Below are 24,911 nucleotides of genomic sequence, written 5' to 3'. Positions count from 1 at the left end.
ATTCTCTCTTTCGATTTTAACTCTTTCATAGAAATGATCTTCTGGTATAACTGAATAGAATTTATTTGCAGGGCGTTAACATCTCTTCCTTGTCTAGTATAGATATATTTTACTTATTAGAGCCAGAGCAAGAATTGTTTTCTTTAGACATTGGTCCATTTTATTAATTGTGTTCTCTTTAGCCTGCGATTACTCTATAACTACCAGCTGCCTCCTTCGTGTCCTTTTTGCAAACTATTAGGAGAACTGGAAAGTTGGTTTTGGAGTTTTTGTTTGCTTTTGTCTATAAAAACATTTACTCTGGCATGGTTTGAGGTATTTGGGTTGTGTTTATAAGGTGGGGACACCTCATTTCTGCTTCGTTTAGGAAGAATGGGGAGAAATCTGAGAAAATGTTAGGGTTGGGAATTCCAGAATAGAGAGAACCTCCAGAATGGCACCTGGCATAAATAAACCCTCAGTAGATAGACAGCTACTGGACAAATGAATGTACCGTGTTGGTATAGGCAGAACACATTAAGAGAAAAGAAGAAGATGAAAGAAGATGACAGACTGCTAGGTTAGGGTCTATAAGCTGACAATTGGGAAGCAGGTCTCTAAGAAAACAGCAGACATCCATAAGGAGGCAGGAGCTTAGATGTACAATTTATCATCAACTATGCTTTGCTCAGGGAAGCTTCAGTATCACATAATTTTATAATCATGTATCAGAACTTGGTTAAAACCTTAGTAAACTTCATTCAGCTTAGTCCTCATAAACAAAAAATACTCCTGCTGATCCCCTATAAACCATATGGAAGATCTGAGGGATATTTACAGAGAGAGAGGTAAGGACCTGAAAAATAGACCACCCTCAAGCACTGAGCTGAAGGAAGAAGACTAACAGGTACAGTGTTTGGCTCAAGACTTGTGAAAATGCTATTCAAAAATTTGTGGGGAGAATCAGCTTTCAGCAGACCACTACGTCATAGCAGCATTTTTCTGTAATAATTGAAGAAGGTAATTAAGGAGAGGGGTATTATAATTATTGTTACCAGGGTTTTCAATGCCAGTGAAATTGGTTGGTACTGGAAACACAAGCTGACGATAACATTTAGTCACTGATTTTCTTAATAACTCCCCACCACCACCACTTTCTACTCGTGTTTTTCTATAAGATCATGGTTTGCCAGTTACAGAACTTTTTCAGAATTGTAACTTTCATGGTCAGCAAAAAATTCCTGTATACTGTAGAGCTCTGCTGCCTAAAAGAGAAGTCAAAGAGATCTCAGTAAGTAATTAGGGGAATGTATTTTGGAATATGAAAAAAAGATAATTTATAATGTTTCAATATGTAAGTGCTTAGGGGTGACCATGTTAGAAAACTTAATGAGGTATGAACGCAAGAGCAGAAACTATGGACTGATGTCGGTATGGTATTGATGACCCATATACCATGAGTGCCACTGATCTGATTTTCCAAAGTGAAATAACTTTTAATGAAAAGTATAGTCTCGAGCAGAAGCTAGAAGAACTACAATCCTGCAGCCTGTGGAACAAAAACCACATTCACAGAAAGATAGACAAGATGAAAAGGCAGAGGGCTATGTACCAGATGAAAGAAAAAGATAAAACCCCAGAAAAACAACTAAATGAAGTGGAGATAGGCCAGAATAATGATAGTGAAGATGATCCAGGACCTCAGAAAAAGAATGGAGGCAAAGATCGAGAAGATGCAAGAAATGTTTAACAAAGATGTAGAAGAATTAAAGAACAAACACACAGAAATAAACAATACAATAACTGAAATGAAAACTACACTAGAAGAAATCAATAGCAGAATAACTGAGGCAGAAGAACGGATAAGTGACCTGAAAGAATGGTGAAATTCACTGCTGAGGAGCAGAGTAAAGAAAAAAGAATGAAAAGAAATGAAAACAGCCTAAGAGACCTCTGGGACAACATTAAATGCAACAGCATTCGCATTACAGGGGTCCCAGAAGAAGAGAGGGAGAAAGGACCCAAGAAAATATTTGAAGAGATTATAGTCAAAAACTTCCTTAACATGGGAAAGGAAATAGCCACCCAAGTCCAGGAAGTGCAGAGAGTCCCATACAGGATAAACCCAAGGAGAAACATGCCGAGACACATAGTAATCAAATTGGCAAAAATTAAAGACAAAGAAAAAGTATTGAAAGCAGCAAGGGAAAAATGACAAATAACATACAAGGGAACTCCCATAAGGTTAACAGCTGATTTCTCAGCAGAAACTCTACAAGCCAGAAGGGAGTGGCATGACATATTTAAAGTGATGAGAGGGAAGAACCTACAACCAAGATTACTCTACCTGGCAAGGATCTCATTCAGATTCGATGGAGAAATCAAAAGCTTTAAAGACAAGCAAAAGCTGAGAGAATTCAGCACCACCAAACCAGCTCTACAACAAATGCTAAAGGAACTTCTCTAAGTGGGAAACACAAGAGAAGAAAAGGACCTACAAAAAACAAACCCAAAACAATTAAGAAAATGGTGATAGGGACATACAAATCGATAATTACCTTAAACGTGAATGGATTAAATGCTCCAACCAAAAGACACAGGCTCGCTGAATGGATACAAAAACAAGACCCATATATATGCTGTCTACAAGAGACCCACTTCAGACCTAGGGACACATACAGATTGAAAGTGAGGGGATGGAAAAAGATATTCCATGCAAATGGAAATCAAAAGAAAGCTGAAGTAGCAATACTCATATCAGATAAAATAAACTTTAAAATAAAGAATGTTACAACACACAAGGAAGGACAGTACATAATGATCAAGGGATCAATCCAAGGAGAAGATACAACAATTATAAATATATATATGCACCCAACATAGGAGCACCTCAATACATAAGGCAACTGCTAGCAGCTATAAAAGAGGAAATCGACAGTAACACAGTAATAGTGGGGGACTTTAACACCTCACTTACACCAATGGACAGGTCATCCAAAATGAAAATAAATAAGGAAACAGAAGCTTTAAATGACACAATAGACCAGATAGATTTATTTGATATTTATAGGAGATTCCATCCAAAAACAGCAGATTACACTTTATTCTCAAGTGCGCACGGAACATTCTCCAGGATAGATCACACCTTGGGTCACAAATTAAGCCTCAGTAAATTTAAGAAAATTGAAATCATATCAAGCATCTTTTCTGACCACAATGCTATGAGATTAGAAATCAGTTACAGGGAAAAAACCATCAAAAACAAAAACACATGGAGGCTAAACAATATGTTACTAAATAACCAAGAGATCACTGAAGAAATCAAAAAATACCCAGAGACAAATGACAATAAAAACACGACAATCCAAAACCTATGGGATGCAGCAAGAGCAGTTCTAAGAAGGAAGTTTATAGCTATACAATCCTACCTCAAGAAACAACAAACATCTCAAATAAACAATCTAACCTTACACCTAAAAGAACTAGAGAAAGAAGAACAAACAAAACCCAAGGTTAGTAGAAGAAAAGAAATCATAAAGAACAAAGCAGAAATAAATGAAATAGAAACAAAGACAACAATAGCAAAGATTAGTAAAACTAAAAGCTGGTTCTTTGAGAAGATAAACAAAATTGATAAACCATTAGCCAGACTCATCAAGAAAAAGAGGGAGAAGACTCAAATCAATAAAATTAGAAACGAAAAAGGAGAAGTTACAATGCAGGAAGAAATAGAAAATATGAACAGACCAATCACAAGCAATGAAATTGAAACTGTGATAAAAAATCTTCCAACAAAGAAAAGTCCAGGACCAGATGGCTTCGCAGGTGAATTCTATCAAACATTTAGAGAAGCACTTAACACCCATCCTTCTCAAACTCTTCCAAAAAATTGCAGAGGAAGGAACACTCCCAAACTCATTCTATGAGGCCACCATCACCCTGATACCAAAACCAGACAAAGATATTACAAAAAAAGAAAATTACAGACCAATATCACTCATGAATATAGATGCAAAAATCCTCAACAAAATACTTGCAAACAGAATCCAAGAACACATTAAAAGGATCATACACCATGATCAAGTGGGATATATCCCAGGGATGCAAGGATTCTTCAGTATACGCAAATCAATCAGTGTGGTACACCATATTAACAAATTGAAGAAGAAAAACCGTATGATCATCTCAATAGATGCAGAGAAAGCTTTTCACAAAACTCAACACCCATTTATGATAAAAACTCTCCAGAAAGTGGGCATAGAGGGAACCTACCTCAACATAATAAAGGCCATATACGACAAACCCACAGCCAACATCATTCTCAGTGGTGAAGAACTGAAAGCATTTCCTCTAAAACCAGGAACAAGACAAGGATGTCCTGTTCTTGTGGGATGTCCACTCTCCCACTATTATTCAACATAGTTTTGGAAGTCCTAGCCATGGCAATCAGAGAAGAAAAAGAATTAAAAGGACTCCAAATTGGAAAAGAAGAAGTAAAACTGTCACTGTTTCCAGATGACATGATACTATGCATAGAGAATCCTAAAGATGCCACCAGAAAACTACTAGAGCTAATGAATTTGGTAAACTTTCAGGATACAAAATTAATGCACAGAAATCACTTGCATTCCTGTACACTGATGATGAAAAATCTGAAAGAGAAATTAAGGAAACACTCCCTTTTACCATTGCAACAAAAAGAATAAAATACCTAGGAATAAACCTGCCTAGGGAGACAAAAGACCTGTATGCAGAAAACTATAAGACACTGATGAAAGAAATTAAAGATGATACAAACAGATGGAGAGATATACCATGTTCTTGGATTGGAAGAATCAATATTGTGGAAATGACTGTACTACCCAAAGCAATCTACTGATTGAATGCAATCGCTATCAAATTACCAGTGGCATTTTTACAGAACTAGAACAAAAAATCTTAAAATTTGTATGGAGACACAAAAGACCCCAAATAGCCAAAACGGTCTTGAGGGGAAAAAATGGAGCTGGAGGAATCAGACTCCCTGACTTCAGGCTATACTACAAAGCTACAGTAATCAAGACAGTATGGTACTGGCACAAAACCAGAAATATAGATCAATGGAACAGGATAGAAAGCCCAGAGATAAACCCACGCACCTATGGTCAACTAATCTATGACAAAGGAGGCAAGGATATACAATGGAGAAAAGACAGTCTCTTCAATAAGTGGTGCTCGGAGAACTGGACAGCTACATGTAAAAGAATGAAATTAGAACACTCCCTAACACCATACACAAAAATAAACTCAAAACGGTTTCGAGACCTTAATGTGAGGCCAGAAACTATAAAACTCTTAGAGGAAAACATAGGAAGAACACTCTTTGACATAAATCACAGCAAGATCTTTTTTGATCCACCTCCTAGAATAATGGAAATAAAAACAAAAATAAACAAATGGGACCTAATGAAACTTCAAAGCTTTTGCACAGCAAAGGAAACCATAAACAAGACCAAAAGACAACCCTCAGGATGGGAGAAAATATTTGCCAATGAAGCAACTGACAAAGGATTAATCTCCAAAATATATAAACTCGTGCAGCTCAATATTAAAAAACAAACAACCCAATCCAAAAATGAGCAGAAGACCTAAATAGACATTTCTCCAGAGAAGACATACAGATGGCCAAGAAGCGCATGAAAAGCTGCTCAACATCACTAATTATTAGAGAAATGCAAATCAAAACCACAATGAGGTATCACCTCACACCAGTTAGATTGGGCATCGTCAGAAAATCTACAAACAACAAATGGTGGAGAGGGTGTGGAGAAAAGGAAACCCTCTTGCACTGTTGGTGGGAATGTAAATTGATACAGCCACTATGGAGAACAGTATGGAGGTTCCTTAAAAAAGTACAAATAGAACTACCATATGACCCAGCAATCCCACTACTGGGCATATACCCAGAGAAAACCATAATTCAAAAAGACACATGCACCCCAATGTTCATTGCAGCACTATTTACAATAGCCAGGACATGGAAGCAACCTAAATGCCCATCATCAGATGAATGGATAAAGAAGATGTGGTACATGTATACAGTGGACTATTACTCAGCCATAAAAAGGAACGAAATTGGGTCATTTGTAGAGACGTGGATGGATCTAGAGACTGTCATACAGAGTGAGGTAGGTCAGAAAGAGAAAAACAAATATTGTGTATTAACGTGTATATGTGGAAACTAGAAAATGGTACAGATGAACCAGTTTGCAGGGCAGATATTGAGACACAGATGCAGAAAGCAAACGTATGGATATCAAGGGGGGAAAGTGGAGTGGGGGTGGTGGTGGGATGAATTGGGAGATTGGGATTGCCATATATACACTACTATGTATAAAATGGATAACTAATAAGAACCTGCTGTACAAAAAAATGAAATTCAAAAAAAAAGTATAGTCTCCTTTTTATTTACAAGGCAGGTACAGTACTGAAAAATATGATTTTCTTTAGGATTGTGCAAAAAAGGCTTTCTATTTTAAAACTATGGCCAGAAATTTCCAGACTCTCTCTTAAACTTCTGAAATGCCCATGGAGTCTCTGATGCCTTCTTCCATACTTTGAGAATCACAGTGTTCTAATGTTCTATATTAAGATAGCACTACTGACCAATTAGCGTAAGTTTTTTTAATTAAACATTTTATTAGTACTGGGCTTATTTTGAGCTGTTTGTATTTTCTCTGGGAACAACCATGTGTTTGTGAACCAACTGGTCATTGATACTCTTTTTATGGAATAGAGTGTTACTCCTGGTGAAATAAAGATCTGAGTGTAGCTAGAATAAAAAATACTGGTGAATATATGGGAAATATAAAAGATTTTTTCTTATTTTTAAATCTCCTTAAAAGATAAGTGACTTTTAAATCAAAAATAATACAATATAGGGAATTCCCTGGTGGTCCAGTGGTTAGGACTCTGTGCTTCTACTGCGGGGGGCATGGGTTCAACCCCTGGTGGGGAAACTAAGATCCCACAGATCTCACAGCACAGCCAGAAAAAAAGGTACAGTATATTATGTTGTTTCTAACTAATTTAAAAATAAAACTATGACAGCAGCTCAAAGAATGGATGGGAAGATGGAAGTATATGCTTGCAAGGCTCTTAAAATACACATGAAATGGGACAATATCCCTTGAAGATTGACTGTGTTAAGTTAAAAGATGCATATTGTAAAGCAACCACTGAAAAACAACAAAACAAAACCCAAAGAGGTACAGCTAATAAGACAATAAAGGAGATAAAATGGAATCAGAAATATTCAGTCCAGAGAATTCAGAAAAAAAGGAAAAAAGGAAAGTCATTGTCCCTGAAACAAGATCAGATCTGTTCTGTCGGCTGGCTGCTTTTACTCCCTACTCCCAGAGCTGTGCGTGAGAAGATGGCCTATATTTCTTTTTATTCAAAGGATTGGTAGCCTTTTTGAAGGACTCAACTTCCTTTGTATTGGAAGTCTTTTGCCAATACTCAAGATGTCTCTCATTCCCCCCTCCCCCCACCTTGCTACTCTCCTGTTTTACAGCCCCAGGTTTATAAGGTACCTATCTCTGTCCCTTCTCTTTGGCACTCCAGGTGGAAAAGCGTCAGTGTTTTCACTTTGTCCCTAACTTCTGTACTTGCCAATCCAAGATGTTGCATAATAAAGATAAAGTGGGATGCATTGATCTTTTATTTTTCTGTGATGTCTCAACATACCTTACCCTTTTCTCTTTCCCCTGAATTCAGAGACATGAAAAATGCTGTAATTGGAAACAACAAGCAGAAAGCCAACCTCATTGTTCTAGGAGCTGTTCCGAGGTAAGTTTGCTGTCATCCCCTTTTCTGCTATTCATACTAAGTTTTGAATGTATTTCTCATTCTCAACCGTAAGACCTATCTTTTTTCTGTATTGTCTGTTCTTATTTTTTTTAAATAAATGCTTTGAAGTATATGAAGCATCTCTTTAAAAACAATTAAGGTACCAGGGAATGGAATATGAAACAAATGTATTACTACTTTTTAGAGGTTCAGGAAGATCATTGACCCTGCAATAAAAGGATGTGTTGTGTAGATAAGCAGTGTACACCAGCCTGAATCTTCCCTGTCTCCTTTGCACTCTGGCAGTTTTTGTATGATTGGATAATAATTTATTAGGATTCGCAAAACCTTTTTTGAGTTTAAAAAAAATTCTTGGTTTTTTAACCCTGCTTTTTTAATTTCTAATTTTTCGAATTTGCTGGTTTTTAAGTTAACATAGAAAGTTTGATTTCTTCTGATGAAGCTAATAAGCTTCCTTTTGGTAAACAGTGACAGTTGTATAACTTCCTCTTTGCCTTTGCTACCCAGAACTAAGTTTTATGTGCAATTGCTGTAAGTTTTTCATTCAGAATTTTTTAATGTTTTGTTTTTTTCTCTTTCTTCTTTTCTATCTTTTAATATAGGATTAATGGTTTTATTGTTTTTAACGTGATTGACCTTTGGTCACTATAAAGCTGTCAGCAGCCTTTCTTAGGGAATTAGTGCTCAGTATATATAAATATGCTTTAGAGAACATGAAGGTTCTACATTAGAACATAAAGGAGATGGTCATAAGTGGTGGATGATTAGAATTTGGGGAGTATTTATTTGTCAGGCTGGCCTGGAGTAGAAATAGGATCTTCTGATCTCCCAAATAGGAGGACTGGAGAAAGAAGAGAGCTTCCCTTGCTTGAAGAGCAGCACAAGGACTCTGAATATTCCCTCTAGGCTAGATCTCTGTGATCTCTGAACTGCAGTATTGGGTATTCAAGGTCCTTAAGATCTGGCAGCACTTGGCTTTGGGAGTCTTCATATCCTGGAGTGGCAGATAACGTGGACTGTGGTGCTGCTGTTTCCACAGAGATCACTTGTGGACAACTTTCAGATTCACAGTTCTGATAAACTAAGATTATATGATAGTTCTGTTGCTCAAAATGAAGAAAATCTCTTTAGATCCACCCCCACTCGATATTCCATTATTAAAGTAACAGCTTATATAAAAATATGACCATTTCCTAGCCCTCCATAAGCTCGCCAACCATATTTTCAGTGTGTGGGATGTATTGGTAGCCTTTTTCTGTAACATTACTTTTAGCTAATGTTTACTTTTAAGTTTTTTAGTCTCTTCTGTTTATCAAGTTCTTTCTTTTTAGATTATTGTACTTGCTTCAGCAAGAAACCTCAAGCACAGAGTTGAAAACCGAATGTGCAGTGGTATTGGGAAGTCTTGCTATGGGTACTGAAAACAATGTTAAGTCTCTACTCGATTGCCATATTATCCCTGCCTTACTGCAAGGTATGTAAAGAAGTCATTTTTATACAAGTAAAAATTAGAATCAGTTTGCAGAGTTTTAAATATGAGTTGAAAGGATGAGTCTCAAATCTGTTTTCTATTAATAGGACTACTGTCCCCAGACCTGAAGTTCATTGAAGCTTGCCTCCGATGCCTGCGCACCATCTTCACCAGTCCCGTTACTCCAGAGGAACTACTGTATACAGTGAGTTTTAGGTGTTTTTGAATCATCAGTTACATTTTACTAACAGCATACTTCTAATTTATTGGGTTGACCAAAAAGTGCCTTCAGTTTTTAAGTAAAAATGAAAGACACATTTTTCATTTTCACCAAGAACTTTATTGAACAGCGTATTCACCCTTTTGTTCCACTACCTTCTGCCGTTTTTCAGGCAACTTCATAATTCCATCTTCCCAAAACTTCTTATCTTTTTGAGCAAAGAACTGTTCCAGGTGCCTTTTACAGTCTTTCAGGAATTGAAATTTTTTCCATTAAGAGAATTTTGTAAAGACCTAAATAAATGGAAATCTGAACGTGCAGTGTCTGGTGAATACGGCCGATGAATCAGAGCTTCCCAGCCAAGCTGTAACAGTTTTTGCCTGGTCATCAAAGAAACATGCGGTCTTGCGTTATCCTGATGGAAGATTATGCGTTTTCTGTTGACTAATTCTGGACGCTTTTCGTCTAGTGCTGCTTTCAGTTGGTCTAACTGGGAGCAGTACTTGTTGGAATTACTTGTTTGGTTTTCCGGAAGGAACTCATAATAGAGGACTCCCTTCCAATCCCACCATATGGACAACATCACCTTCTTTGGATGAAGACCGGCCTTTGGTGTGGTTGGTGGTGGTTCATTTTGCTTACCCCATGATCTCTTCCATTCCACATTATTGCACAGTATCCACTTTTCATTGCCCACCACAATTTGTTTTAAAAACGGAACTTTTTCATTATGTTTCAGTAGAGAACCGCATGTGGAAATACGGTCAAGAAGGTTTTTTATCCTTAACTTATGTGGGACCCAAACATCAAAGCGGTGAACATAACCAAGCTGGTGCAAATGATTTTCAAGGCATGATTTGGATATTTTGAGTATGTTGGCTACCTCCCACGTGATATAACGTTTATCGTTCTCAACTAATGTCTTGATTCAATCGCTGTCAACTGTTCTACCCGACCATGAAGTATCGTCCAGCAAGAAATCTCCAGCACAGAACTTCACAAACCATTTTTGACATGTTCAGTCACAGCATCTTCTCCATACACTGCACAAATCTTTTTTTGCGTTTCAGTTGCATTTTTACCTTTCTTGAAATAATAAAGCATAATATGCCGAAAATGTTGCCTTTTTTCTTCCATCTTCAATATTAAAATGACTACACAAAAATTCACCAATTTTGATAAGTCTTTTTTTAAATGCACACTGATATGACAGCTGTCACATACGATCTAACAAAATTGTTTTCAATAAAGTTAAAGACAGCGAAGTGCTACTGGAGCCATCTTAACGGAAAAAAACGAACGAACCTTTTGGCCAACCCATATTTAGCATCTCAAAACTGATCTTAACTGTGATAACTGTGTTGTAGAAAAGTCTCAAGAAGTGTTTGAAGTCTTGCTAATTTGCAAATATCAAACGTTCTAGGCTTTGTAAAGAAGTGAAAGATCGTCTCAGATCTTGAGGAATTTGTAAGCTGTTTTTTTTCTTTTGGTTTTTGTAAAAAGACCCTTCTTAATTTCCTAATAGGTACAAATTAAGGAGTATATTTAATGCACTCACTATAGGTTAAATCCAGTAGAGTAGGCTTTGTAGAGAAGGTAGAATTCAACCTGGTCTTGAATAATGGATAAAATTTCAAGAAGCGGAGAGAAAAGAAGCTGTTCTAGGAAACATCTGTGTAAGAGAGAATATGCAGGCCAGTGGACAGAATAGTCTAATGCAGGAAGGGAATCCGTGTTCATTTTGGCTGGAGAGGTGAACCAGAAGCAACTTGTTAGAGGCTTACTTACCAGGCTAGAATCAGAGTATGTGTGAGAGAATCTAAAGATCTTTAGAGTCATTCAGTGGTTTTCAAAAACTTCAGGGAGTATTAGGGGGTGTTTTTATCTGTTGATTACTTGGGACTTTCTTAATAAAAATTATCCAGACTAGTATTTTTCAAACTCTTATCCACAGTCCACAGTAAGAATGATATTTTCCACTGCCATACTGTGTGGGGGGGTGGAAAGGGGAGGGGGTGAGGGGTGGTGGAACATCCTGAGATAGTCTTCACAAAACAGTTCCATAAATGTGGTGCCTTCTGATTTCTGTTCTATCCTTTTTCATTAAAAAAAAATGCTGGTTGTGATTCTCTGAGCTGACACACAGAATGTCAGAGTTTCAAAGTGGACACATAATGAATCAGAGATCTTGTCCAGAATCATGTTTTACAAGTATTTCAAGAGTATAAGCAGTCAAGAGGCACAGGCAAAGCAGGCAGGGAGAGGGAACATGCCACGTGCCTCCATAGTTTGTTTTTCCTACATTAGGCCCTTGCTCCTCTGGCTTGTAATGATGCATAAGGTCTGTGAGGTTTGTGGGTCACCTCACACAGCAGGGAGGCTCTAAATTATGAAACATCTCAATTTTATACCTCAGGGATTTGTGCAGCATTCTTCAGGGAGCTGTGCCTCATAAATCCAAAGACTGTTTACTACACTGGTTCTCAAACTTGAGCATGCACCAGAATTACCTGGAGAGCTCATTAAACACAGAACCCTGGACTCTACCTACAGTTTCTGATTCAGTGAGTGTGGGGTAGGGCCTGAGAACATGCATTTCTAACAAGTTTCCCAGTAACTTGAGATGCTACTGGTCCACGGACCACTCTTTGAGAACCACTGGTTAACTGTAAGCACTTCTAAAATGCGGATATCCTCCTCAAAACATTCCACATAGAAGGACTCTCCATCTGTTTTCCTGAAAGTCCAATTGTCATGTTTACAAAGAAATTAAACCAATCACCCATCTTCTTTACCCTATAAGTTTCTCCCCAACCCCCAGCCCAGTAATGGGGGAGAAATTGATCGTGGTTAACTGATTTAGCTCCTTCCTCCTCCCTCTCTAAACTGATTTCATGACCCACTAATGGATTGTGGTGCATAATTTGGAGAACACTAGTCTACACAAACTTAACTTCTTTACATAAGAAAAATTAAGACACAGGGACATTAACGTGACTTTCACAGAGAGAATACCTAAATTGTGAAACAGTTTTATCCTTCAGAGACAGTGGAGAATCCATGAAAAGTGTTAGGTGGGACAATGACAGAGAGTAGTATTTAGGTGTAACTGACTGACATCTGTGAGTTGGATTGTGTAGAGGCCAGCTACCATGGCAACTCAGGCACTAAACTAAAGACAGCACAGTCCTGTTGAAGAGGGCAGGATGTCTAGTTTGCAATCCTGTTTATCAGATGGGTGACTGGGGAAATTATGTAACTGTTCTTTGCCTTGTTTAATCAACCATAAACTGCAGATATATAACACAGTTGGCAGAAAGGACGCAGGTGTGAAGAAATGAGATAGGGGCTATTGTCACAGGAAAACTGAGGGGTGAGAGAGCAATGGAGGAAAGGAATGAGGTGGAAGTAGTTTTAGGAGCGTAATAGAGGCTCTTCCTCTCAATTGCTTCTTCCCTCTCAGCTGTTACCTACTTCCCTATCATCTTTCAGTGGAACCACTGTCATCGTTATTCATGCCACCCCAACCCCGCATCTGTAAAATAGATGCATACTTTACATTCTCATCTCTTCCCTTTTTTAAATGAATTTAGTAGCTGACTTTCTTTGAAATTTTCTGAGTGTTGTTTATTTTTTTTGTCCACGCCGCGCCGCTTGCGGGATCTTAATTCCCTGACCTGGGATCAAACCTGGGTCTATGGCAGTGAAAGCGTTGAGTCCTAACCCCTGCACCTTCAGGGAATTCCCTCATTTTGTTTTTAAACTGCTTATGACAACACAGGGTTATACTAACATGCAAGGGGAAAAGATTCTACTTGTAGGCATCAACAACCTATTTTCCTACTTAGCTTTTATGGATCTTGAGCATTCTTTTCTTTCTGAGGGAAACCCCAAATCTTGTTTATCCCAACAGTGGTATTCTGGTATTCTTTTAAGTTTCCTTCCTTGCCCTCTGTTGTCTTTTGTCAAAGGGTGGTCTGTGGACCAGCAACATCAGGTATCAGTTGGGAGCTTGTTAGAATGGAGAATCTTAAGTCCTACTCCAAACCTAGAGAATCAGAATCTGTATATACAGAATGTCCCCTGGGAACATACACGCAGTGCACATTCATATTTGAGAAGCATTGCTACAGGACTTGTGACAGCATTGACTAGGGGGCTTGAGCTAAGTCTCCTTTACCATCTGTGGTTCAAGCCAAATATTATTTCAACATTTAATTCTTTTTGCACTCAAGAAAGAGGAGATTTTTGGAGAGCCCTGCAGCAGGTTGGGTGGATTCTTCTGTCTTGTCCTGTACCATCGTGTATGTTGTGAAGTGTCAGTAGTAGGCAGAGAGTGGGCTATAAGTGAGAAGTTGCTATTATATAAATTGTGAAGACTGAAATTAGCTAACTACAGTTGTTATGAGTGTTAACCTGTTGCTGATACTTACCAGAACATCTCAGAGATCAAAATTGTCAACTTTTATTTTAATACAGTAATTCCTCCTTATAAGCAATGCATTGTTACATATCTTATTAATATGTCACATTTTGGTTTCAGAATAGATTTATGTCAAGTCTTATTGAAATTATTTTGTTTTATTGTGGGGATGTAGGCTGTTTATGGGAGAGAAATTGAGAATTTCCTGTTCTTGTATTTTGTTGTCAAGGATGAAAATTGAAGCCCCTTTCCTTGTCCTTTGCCTAGACAGTTTTGATTGCCGTGTTGCTTTTGTGTTGTGTTCCTTAAAGAGACTTGATTTACTGTCATTAAGATAAGAGGCTTACATATGTATCTGCTCGTGGAAATCATTTGTTAGAGATACTTACTGTGTTTGAGTTCCTTGTTGCTGTGCTCTTCTTCCCTTTGACTCCAGGATGCCACAGTGATACCGCATCTCATGGCGCTGCTTAGCAGGTCCCGCTATACCCAGGAGTACATCTGTCAGATCTTCTCACACTGCTGTAAAGTAAGAACCAGAACAAATGTTCTCTATAATATAAAATCTTGCATGTCCTCAGGAGATGTGCCTTCTGTGTGTATCCTCCTGTAGTTAATCTATACACATATAAGCAGAGTTATGTATTTTCCCCTCTTTTTTTTTTTTGACACAAATGGTAGCATACCATACATACTGTTCTGCACCTTGCATTTTTTACTTAACATCTTGAAGGATATTCCACATCAGTACATGAGGAGTTTCCTCATTCTTTTTTTTTTAAACAGATGAAGAGTATTTTATTGTATAGATGTACAATAATTTATTCAACCAGTCCTCTATTGTTGGGCATTTAGCTTGTTTCCAATCTTATTTCACAGCAGTGATGCAGCAAATACCCTGTATGTAAGACATTTTATAAGAAACAGAATTGCTGAGTCAAAGAATGTGTGCATGTGTAATTTTACCACATGTTGTCTTATATTGGAGGTTATACAATTTTATACTCCTACCAGCAGTATATGCTCATGACTGTTTTCCCACACCCTCAGTTTCCACATTGTTGGAAATTGTTTTAAGTGATTTCTTATAAGGAGAACTAAGAGAGATTCTTCTCTCCTCTTTGTTGAGAGGAATTCAGTTATTAGAAGAGCCTGAACCTAAACTGAAGAGTGCCATGCAGTGCTACTTATTTTGCTTCATAGTTTACATATTGAGTGTACTCTTTTGATAACCATAATTTGCTAACTTTTAACCAAGTCATTGTTTATCTTCTGATAAGTTTTTCAGGACAGCATTACTTACCTGCTTATCACTTACAATGCAAATATAAAATGAGGAGTTTGGGGAACTATAGGAAAGAAGGAAAAGTGAACAACTGCATACTAAACTAAGAAGATCACAGATCTATGCTATTTTAGGACAGTTTCCAAAATATAACTTAAGTCAGTTCCTTTCAGAAAAAGTAACTATAGATTATAACTAACTACAGATTATAACTGAAAACCCCTCTCAAATCCTAGCTGTCATAGCCTATTCTATTCTATATATAAAGACATTTAGAATTTAAGATTTTTGTCAAAAGTCTCTGAAGTTTCTCCTCCTGGATTGCTTTGTGAGCATGTAAGCCAACTTATAGGACCAGGGATGTCAATTCCTTAATCTCTTGAGGTGGGCAAAGAAAAGCTTTGAGAAAACAATTTCCAACATTAAATGATGTCTTACAGCCAACCCTGGTAGATAGGTGGAGAAGGATACTCCAGAACTATATGCCTCATTACAAATCTTTCAGCATCTAGATGCAAGTGCTTGAGAGCACAGCATCTACTAGTCATAATCACAGTAATCCCAAATGGACACTGAAAATTGGACCTGGAGGTATAACTACTACATGTCAAATTATGAGAAGTTTGAATAATCCTATCCCTGAAGTTACCCAAATAGTTTTTAGAATTGCTCTTCGGGAACTTCTCAGTGCTTTTAGGCTTGCTCATCTGAAACTTCTCAATGCTGTTTTAGCCGAAATCATAGATAATGGAATACTGTTAAATTACTAGTTCTTTTGCTGGAGATAGATAACGGAATACTGTTAAATCACTAGTTCTTTTGCTGGAGAGAAACTTATGCTGAATAAGAATTTACAGGCACCCTCATGCCACTAACAGAACTGAAGAAAATTAAAAACCTGAACTCATCTTTCTTTTAGCCTGATAATTAGCATTTGCCATGGTAATTAGATGACCCAATTTAAGTAGTCTGAGATATAACTAGACCTCAGGAAACATTATAGCATGTATAAACCCAGTGACAACAGTAATAGTCTAAAATACTATTTATTTTCCTACTGACACACTAAAAACATGTATCTTTGAAAGCAACTGGTCTGATGATCTCTGTATGTCATTAATTATAAAAACCTTTTATTTTCATTTTGTTTATGAAAACAATAAATAAAATTCATAGTAGCATTTTAAGACTCATTTACAAATTTTCATATACTAGTATCAATATTAAATTTGCATACTTTGGGCAGGAGAGACAGAAAAAGAGATTTCTAAAGCATTTGTGTTGTAAACTAATCATAGTTATATTTTTGAAATTCTCTCCCTGATTTATTAAGGAGCAAAAAAAAGGCTAGTAATAATATTAATTGGAATTCTAACTTCTACATTGTTGCCACTTAAGCAGTGACTCAGATTTCGAGACCTATCTTTTGGGGTTTAGGATCATGAGGGCTTATGTGCTTCCCACACTGAGAGGCTGTTTCACTAACTCCAGGTTCGTGCAGGTTGATTTGGAGAGACTAAAGAGAGAGTTGATAATGGAATAATAGTTCCTCCTCTTTAGTTGGTTCAGCCACTAATTCCTTCCTTGCAGTTGTTTTTACACAATCCTATCTATGACCATAGAGAGGAGGAAGAGCTTGTTTTGTAACAAACATTTGCTGCAATTTGGGCAAAGAATGTGAGGGATTAAAAAGTACAATATCTTGTAAGCGGTGGGAAACAGTTACGTACAGAGAATTGCACTGTGCTTCACCATCATTTATAAATATAACTCCAAGACTGAAAACAATCTGAATGTCTAACTATAGGATACTAGTTAAAGTATGGGACATTTGTACAATGGATTAAGGCCAAAAAAGAAATGAGAAAGCTCTTTGTGTACTGATATGAGTGATCACTGAGATATATTATAAAGGAAATAAGAGGTTTAGAGCCATGCATATATATACTTATATATGTATGTATAGTATATATATAGTATTTGTATGTAGCATTTTATATATTATATATATATAAATATATAGTATTATCCTACCATTTGTGTTAAAATAGGGGGAAAGAATGTATTTGTGTATTCTTCTTTGTCTTGAAGAATATAAAATAATCTATTAGTATTAGGTCACCTCAAATCAGGAGAATGGATTGGCTGAATACAGTGGAAGAACAGTGAGGTACAAGGGGGTAGAGGCAGCCCCCTGCCTACTTAGCTGTTCTGCTAAACATTGCCTGTATATAAATTGGGATGTTAAAATTTATAAGGAAGGCAAAAAAACCTTAGTCAAGGTTAATTGAGGCTTATCTTCATAACTTATTCTAGTTACCTACTTGTTAATAGGTAGAAAAAATGGGTCAGATTCTGAGGAGACCCTTCTTTTCCTTGGCTCCCCCTTTGTAGTCTCCACCACTATCCTTATAATGAATAAGCCAGAGACTCCTATGTTTCAAATGAGTCAATTAATAGTGAGACATTAGAAAGTACCAAAAATATGTGATGGGGGTTTGCTTGAGTAAACTGTGGAATATTATATAGTGATTAAAAATAAGAAATTAGAAGTTAGAAAATGTATAGAATCAATTATACTTCAATTTTTAAAATGTATGTAAATTAAGAGAGAAATTGCTGAAGTGTTTTTTTTTTAAGGGCTCTTTTTAAAAATGTTTGTTTATTTAGGCTGCGCCGGGTCTTAGTTGCAGCAGGCGGGATCTTTAGTTGTGGCATGAGGACTTCTTAATTGCTGCATGCGAACTCTTAGTTTTGGCATGCACGTGGGATCTAGTTCCCCGACCAGGGATCGAACCCGGGCCCCCTGCATTGAGAGTGCAGAGTCTTACCCACTGGACCATCAGGAAAGTCCCTAAAGGGCTCTTAATAGTATGTAAAATGTTTAGGGGATTGTTGCCTATAAAATAGAGTATGGCTCTTTTATTAATCGGAAGTATGAATGCTAATCTTCCCACTTCAAATGATGGATATTTTGGTCCAAGAAAGAATGAGCATCTGCAAAACAGTTGTAACTTGGCTGAATAGTGAGTTGGAGAAGTTGGTTTGAGAGCTTTTTTTCTAGACTAGGAATTGGTTTCCTCTGGTGAACCCAAATAGATAACCTACCTTTTGGTGCTACACTTTTCTCTCCTAAATAATGATAAGCATGAACTACCATCCTTGCCTTGGCTTTAATTGACTTTTCATTATTTGAGTGAATTGGTGGGACATAAAAGAAGTGAATTAAGTACTGGCAAATTCAAAGCCTTGCGTTAATCTTTAGCTTGTGCCATTTTGAAGATCTTCAGTAAATTGATTAGTAGAAAACAGAGTTGGTAAAAAATAAAATACCTGAATTTTCCTGTTACTTCACTTTCTTACTCTAAGAAGTGGCAATTTTAAGAGAAATGAGAGAGAAAGAGAACTAAAACATGTTTACTTCTCAGTTATGCAGTGCTGTGTTTCCTACCATCCACTGCTCCAACCTCCCAGATGTGTTGAGGTAGCTTAGGATCTGGTCCAGTTTCTCTTGTAATTAATTAGTTTTAGAGTTCCCCTGACTAGGTCATCAGTCTTAAGTTGTAAGAATGAGTACACTGTCTCCTGTGGGCAATAGGGTAAGGGTGTGCACGTGAAATGCAGAATTTGGAGTGCTTTTGTTGCTGTAATGGTGTGAGGGCCTATGCCAGGATAGCTTCTGTGCCCCCTTCCTTATTTAGGGAGCTAAGGAGGCAGCAGTTCTATGGAACTGAGATGAGAGGTAAGATATTATAGCCCTTTGCAGGACTGAAAACAGTGTCTATCCTGCTTTTTGGGAATGAGTTTATACAGGAGAAGGGTAACTAAAAATTCTACATTGTAGTGAATGTGGTTTTCTCCATTTAAGTAAATGTTTTATTGGAATGAATCATTACTCTTCTTAATGTATTATTATATTCTCTTTTCTTACAGGGTCCAGATCATCAAACAATTTTATTTAATCATGGTGCAGTTCAGAATATTGCTCACCTACTAACCTCAGTATCTTACAAAGTAAGATGTTAAAAATTATGGCCAGACTTTTATACTTTATTTTGGGCTTCTAGAGTCTTGGTCTGGAAAGAGGCACACATGTTTTGTTGTTTCTTTGGTAGATATTGTGATCAAGAATAGTATTTTATCAGTAAAATGTTATGGGGCATTGTTTTACCTCTAGAGAGAGTACACTTAAAAAAAAATCTACCTTGCCTTTCCTTTTTTTTTTTTTCCTTCAGGATATGATTGTGGTATAAGTTCCTATTGATTTTTACCTGTGATCATTAGTAGTCTCTTCTGGTATGGTGTCAGTGCCAAAGTTGTAAGTGAGGTTATGCCTTGAAGTATGTAGGAGCAATGGCTTGCTATAACAGGAAAGACCTTGGATTTCCTATTTGAAACCTTTATTTAGCCACACTGACTGAAACTTACAGCATATACCCACATATACATCAACATTTAAAATGTGTTCTGTTTTGTATTTTGACTTAAAAAGTCAAGGGTTTTCAGTTGTGTTAATTAAATTTCTTTACTATCTCTTATATATAGGTAAGCAGTGTCATGATATACTATCAGGCATTTAGTTAAAACTTTGGTCATTTCATTATTGTCCAACTGGTAAGTTGTAGCAAATATTGGGACACTGTCTTTATTGTGTCACATTAGAACTAAATATGCTAGGAATTTCCTGTAAAGCAGAGAAGCTGTCATTTTTGTCTTCTATCCATTTGCACTGATCCTAGTCTGCTCTTTTTGTCCTTAGCTTTATTGCAGGTCTGCCCTGCTAATATGTACATTTTCCCTACTTCAGACATCCAAAGTTAGATCTTGGTGAAGATCTCACAAGAATAGGAGCGGGGAATGGAACCAGCTTGAAACTAGCCAGAGGCAAGGGAAGGACATATATACTGAGAGCTGCTTCCTCTGCTCTGTACTGTGTGTAGGCTGAGACCAGTCAGCACTTGTATGTCAAGAAACAGTTGCTGGGGTGGCGATTTACTGTTCTTGTTCTTTTCCATCCTCTGGCTTCATTAAGTTCTTCATTTCTTTCTTTTCTTTTCCACACTAGACTTCCTTATCTACTATGGCAAGTTACAGGTTGTAGAAGGAAAAAGGTTTTGGTAACATTACTCTTGCCAAGGTTTGCTCCACTGTCAGAGTGTCATGAACATATTCTAGGTTCCCTCTGTAGGCATGTGCTTGTGCTGCAGAGCATTGCCCAAGTGAGGGACAGAGCTTCTTCACACCTCAGCTACCTATCCTGCCAATCTCAGGCTCCACAGGAGAACATCATATATAGACTCAGGCTTGGAAGTGAGGATGAGGTCATCTGGTGAAAGCTGAACAAAAAGAATGAAAAATAACAGCTCTCATAGGAGCTCCTGCAAATTATAAAGTATGTTGTATGTGGTCAAGAGTTTGAGCCCTCGGTATCATCCCAGACCAGTTACCTAGTTTTGAGGTATAGTAACATAATTCATAAGTATTTCTAAAGTTAAATTAGTTTAGTCCTTTTCAAACTTTTATCATAACTTTCTTTCCTCTCCTGTTCTCTTCCCCCACTCCCCATCCCATACACAACTACAAGAGTACTCTTTTTTTTTGGTCTTCTCTTCAGTTCTCTGGTTTGTAATTTGGGAAGAAGAAATGTCCCACTTGAAAGGCAATTAGTAATTGTTATTAAGTTCCCTTTGCCTTACCAGCATTGTATTTTTTACAGCGTTCTTTTAAATTTGAATAGGGATTTATCTAGTTCCATTTTAGTTGCTACTTCCTCCCTGTTTTTTCTTTTCTATTATTTCAAAATTAATTTTAACTTTTTATGATTTTAACTTACTGTACTCTTCAGATATACAGGTCTTATTTTTATTCCCTTGAGTCCTTCCTTTAGTACTTTAGGCAGATTTAAATAGTTATTTCTTCAGAAGAGTTTAGATTCTGAGACATTAAAATTCATATTTGCAAAATTAAAATAAATGCTTTGTTCATTTATTTTTACAGGTTCGAATGCAGGCACTGAAATGCTTCTCAGTTTTAGCTTTTGAAAACCCCCAGGTATCGATGACCCTGGTAAATGGTAGGCTGGAACTTTCAGTGGCACCTACACAATTTAATTTATGAACTTTGTAGATTTAAAGAATTCCTTAATCCTTGTTGTTTGTTTTATTTCTAGTTTTGGTTGATGGAGAATTGTTACCACAAATTTTTGTGAAGATGTTACAGAGGGATAAGCCCATTGAAATGCAGCTCACATCAGCAAAATGGTAAAGGTCAAGACAATGTGGGAAGAAAGACAGTGCTTTATCAATTTAGAGTATTTTTGGACAGCCTAATGAGCTCACTTTCAATCCCCATCTTGTTTTGGGATTTTGAAATTTGAAAGTCATGGGATTATCTCATACCTTCTTAAATGGATGTGAGTTTTATACTCAGTTTACTACTAGTAGCATGCACAACAAGAACTCTCTTATAACATCTAAGACTACCTACAGAAAATTACTTCATTACATTCCCTTCTCCTTGTATTTCAGTTGAAATAACACAGAATTAGATCAGATTTAACCAACACATATTATGCTAAGTATTATGGCAGGAAAACATAAAGATATAGAAATAGTGAGAATTAGTTGAAGTTGATAACCAAGGCATGATTTCAGAGAATGTGACTTCCTCAATTTTGGAAAAACAAAACAAAGATTCCTTATAGAGATGTGACCATTTATAAGATAGTTAAGTAAAGTTCTTATTAGCACAGTTCCTGGCTCATGTGAGCATTCAGTACATGTTAATTCTGTAATTATCAATACATTACCAGATAGGTTTAACACCTGTTATGTAGGGTTCTGTGCTAAGTGAATGGTTTAGTTTCAGTATTTAAGAAGCTGTGGCTCTCTAATATTTTGGCCAGAATGAGGAGTTTTCAGTGAATCACTCCATCATGAATTGTTTTCTGTTTGTTTATATGATTTGTATTTTTTGTTTGTCTGCTTTTTTGTCTTCAAAACTGAGCATTTGCCTTTTTGTTAGTAAGGTAATACTCTTATGGAACTGGTTTCAAAAAACAATGTAGTAACAAATCTTAAGATAATGATAACAGCTATAAAGAATTCATCTCCTGCAGTGTAAGTAAGGAGTTTTACTGACTTGTTTATAACTTTCCCTAGAAGCCAGAACATGGGGTATTTTAGGCTTTTTTCCCTCCAGCTTACCAAAGGAATCTAATTCAAAAAGGAAATCCATTAATTTAAGTTTCTTAATTGCTTAATGTTCAGTACTTGCTTAGAGAGTAGAAAGTAATTGTATTCTTATTCACAGCCAGATATAATTGTGAAGGTAAATTGTTTTTCAGTAGAGCCAAATCACTAATTAATTCTCAAAGCCACTTCTGGTAACCTCTGACTAGTTAGTTAATATCTTAACTAATTAACATCTTAACTAGTTAATATCTTAACTATCTTAGCTAATAGGGATAGCTATAAGTGTTACAAGTTAAATGCTGCTTCTGTGGTACTTCTACCACTGCTCTTGGAGTTGAAGTATCCCAACTTAACTTCATTTAAATTTAGATACTTTGTTAACTTTATATTTTATTTTAAAATTTTTTCCTTTTTATTATGGAAAATTTCAAACAAAAAGTATAGAGAAAAGTATAGAGAATTCCAGTGTGCCCAGCACCTTGCTTTATCGTTTACCCATTCATTCGGCCATTTATTTTTAAAACAATTTTGTAGGTATTTTTAAAAACTTCTGGCTTACTGTCTGCCTATATCACATAGTTTTCTTTGACTATTTAATTAACAGAATCTCAGATAAGGGAGCGTCAAAACCTTCTCCCTCAAGATAAGTAAGAGTAGTTGTCTTTTTTTTTCCCCATAATATCTTAAAGGCAAGTAGGTGGTGGTGGTTGTTTTTAAAGCTTTAAAACACAAGCAAAAACTTACTTTCTGCCATCTTATTCCAGTTTAACTTACATGTGTAGAGCTGGAGCAATTCGGACAGATGACAACTGTATTGTATTAAAGGTGAGTGAATTAATTCTTTCTAAAAACGTGAAAATTATCCAGGCATATAAGTGTTGAATATAAATATTTGTATTCCTATTTATTTTTACACATTTATCACTATGGTATGCGTGCACAGCATGAAATAATATTAAAACACCATGCTTTTCAGTGGGATGACATGTAGTTTTAGATATGTTTTGAAAGTCAAAGTAAATCTTTCCTTGTCAAACCTTTTTCACTTTTATGGCAATTAGAAGGATGTAAAAATTATAAAAATGTATAAAATTCAGGTTAAATAGAAAATATATTTTAGTCCTTGATTTTCATTAAGTTTGCAACACAGTTTTGTAGGCAAGCAGTTCACTAACTCTATAGATAAAGACTTTATTTCACCCACATGGCAGATAATCAAAAGGCATAATGAGAAAGAATAAGTAAATAACACATGAAAGCAATCATCATTATTGTGGTGTGTCAGATGCAACTAGAACTCAGAAAAGCACAGATAAAAGACTAGCCCTTAAAAGTCCTAAGACCTGGATTCTGGTTTTAGCACTTCCACCACTGACTGGGTCGGTAGCCTTGGGCACATCCCTTATTCTTGTGGTGCCTCAGACCCCTAATTATGAAAATGGAAGCAATAATTCCTGTTCATCTATCCCAAAGGGATATTGAGAATAACAATGTATTAAATACATTAAACAGCTTTTATAAAGAACAGAACAACTGTAAGTAAATTGATAGTGTGTCACTTTATGAATGTGAGATCTCATTATCAGTGTTCAAAATGAACCCAAGGTTAAAAGAACATTAAGAAGATTAATGTTTCCTTTAGTCTTTGGTGAAGCAAGATAGTTTGATGAGATCTGAGGACCCCCTAAGTAAATAGCACTGCATAGAGGGCTTCCATACCCTTACTTAACTGCTCTCCTCCTCCTTTTCTTTCTCATTGGTAAACTAGGTTAATAAGTATCTTCTTTGTGTAGTAGTTGTGAGCATTAAATTCAATAATCCATGAGTTTATGGTATTGATAAATGTTGGTAACTGTTCCAAGGAAAATAAGAACAGGCTTTCTTCTTGGAAGCCTAGGGTCATATTTAAAAGATGGAACCAGCCTGATAAGAAATCAGCAGTGAACAATAAGGTGCTGAACTCTGTGGTCAAGCTATAATAGGAACTTAGAAAAGAACAAAGCATAGTTGCCTGCGGTTGTAGAGGAAGTCTTCCTATAATTCTGATGTTTCAGTTTCTATTTCCACATTATCCTTTAAAGTTGATTCATCAGCCTTAGAAATACAAACATGGGATATTTTTATTGAGAACCTAATGTAGAGAAATTACCAAGACCAGTGCCAAGGTTTTTGAAGGACCTCAGAAGTAAAATTGGACTAGTAGATATCACAGTCATTCCAGGGAGTTCTCTGGAGAACTCAGGAACTTCTCTGGAAGTCATTCCAGGGAGTTCTCTGGAGAACTCAGGATTGATGCATTCCACTTGGATTACAGGAGAACTGGTAGAATCTGACTAATGGGAAGATCACTGAGTTTTTAAAGCTGTATTTTGTTTTTGCAACTGTAAGTATTAAACTCTAAACAAAAATTGAAAGTCATCCCAGCTATATCACACACATTAAGGAAAAGATAGCATACTTTTTCTAAGGCAAAATCGTTCCTAATTTAA

The 24,911-nt window shown here is 36.5% G+C and overlaps 1 protein-coding gene, 1 long non-coding RNA gene and 1 other non-coding gene across 6 annotated transcripts in view; 1 reads left to right on the top strand and 2 right to left on the bottom strand.

The window, feature by feature from the left end:
• Positions 1–14,461, bottom strand: part of LOC132520912 (uncharacterized) — a 36,636-nt gene extending 22,175 nt beyond the window's left edge. The window contains exon 1 of the long non-coding RNA XR_009540655.1: positions 14,334–14,461. This is a non-coding gene — a long non-coding RNA (uncharacterized LOC132520912). The remainder of the gene's footprint in view (positions 1–14,333) is intronic.
• The window catches only part of ARMC8 (armadillo repeat containing 8), a 105,699-nt gene that overhangs the window by 28,920 nt on the left and 51,868 nt on the right, over positions 1–24,911 (top strand). For all 4 annotated transcript variants that reach the window (XM_060149766.1, XM_060149767.1, XM_060149765.1 and 1 more), the window contains exons 3-10: positions 7,738–7,809; positions 9,162–9,304; positions 9,409–9,506; positions 14,381–14,473; positions 19,163–19,243; positions 21,227–21,302; positions 21,399–21,489; positions 23,187–23,247. In XM_060149766.1, the coding sequence (XP_060005749.1) occupies positions 7,738–7,809; positions 9,162–9,304; positions 9,409–9,506; positions 14,381–14,473; positions 19,163–19,243; positions 21,227–21,302; positions 21,399–21,489; positions 23,187–23,247 (715 nt within the window). The remainder of the gene's footprint in view (positions 1–7,737; positions 7,810–9,161; positions 9,305–9,408; positions 9,507–14,380; positions 14,474–19,162; positions 19,244–21,226; positions 21,303–21,398; positions 21,490–23,186; positions 23,248–24,911) is intronic.
• TRNAE-CUC (transfer RNA glutamic acid (anticodon CUC)) lies at positions 18,006–18,078 on the bottom strand. Its single transcript has one exon. It is a non-coding gene; the product is annotated as a tRNA-Glu (tRNA).

This window comes from Lagenorhynchus albirostris, chromosome 5, assembly GCF_949774975.1.
Source record: "Lagenorhynchus albirostris chromosome 5, mLagAlb1.1, whole genome shotgun sequence".
NCBI classification, from domain to species: domain Eukaryota; kingdom Metazoa; phylum Chordata; class Mammalia; order Artiodactyla; family Delphinidae; genus Lagenorhynchus; species Lagenorhynchus albirostris.
Note: the sequence above shows the minus strand (reverse complement) of the source record. Positions and strands in the feature narration are given on the sequence as shown.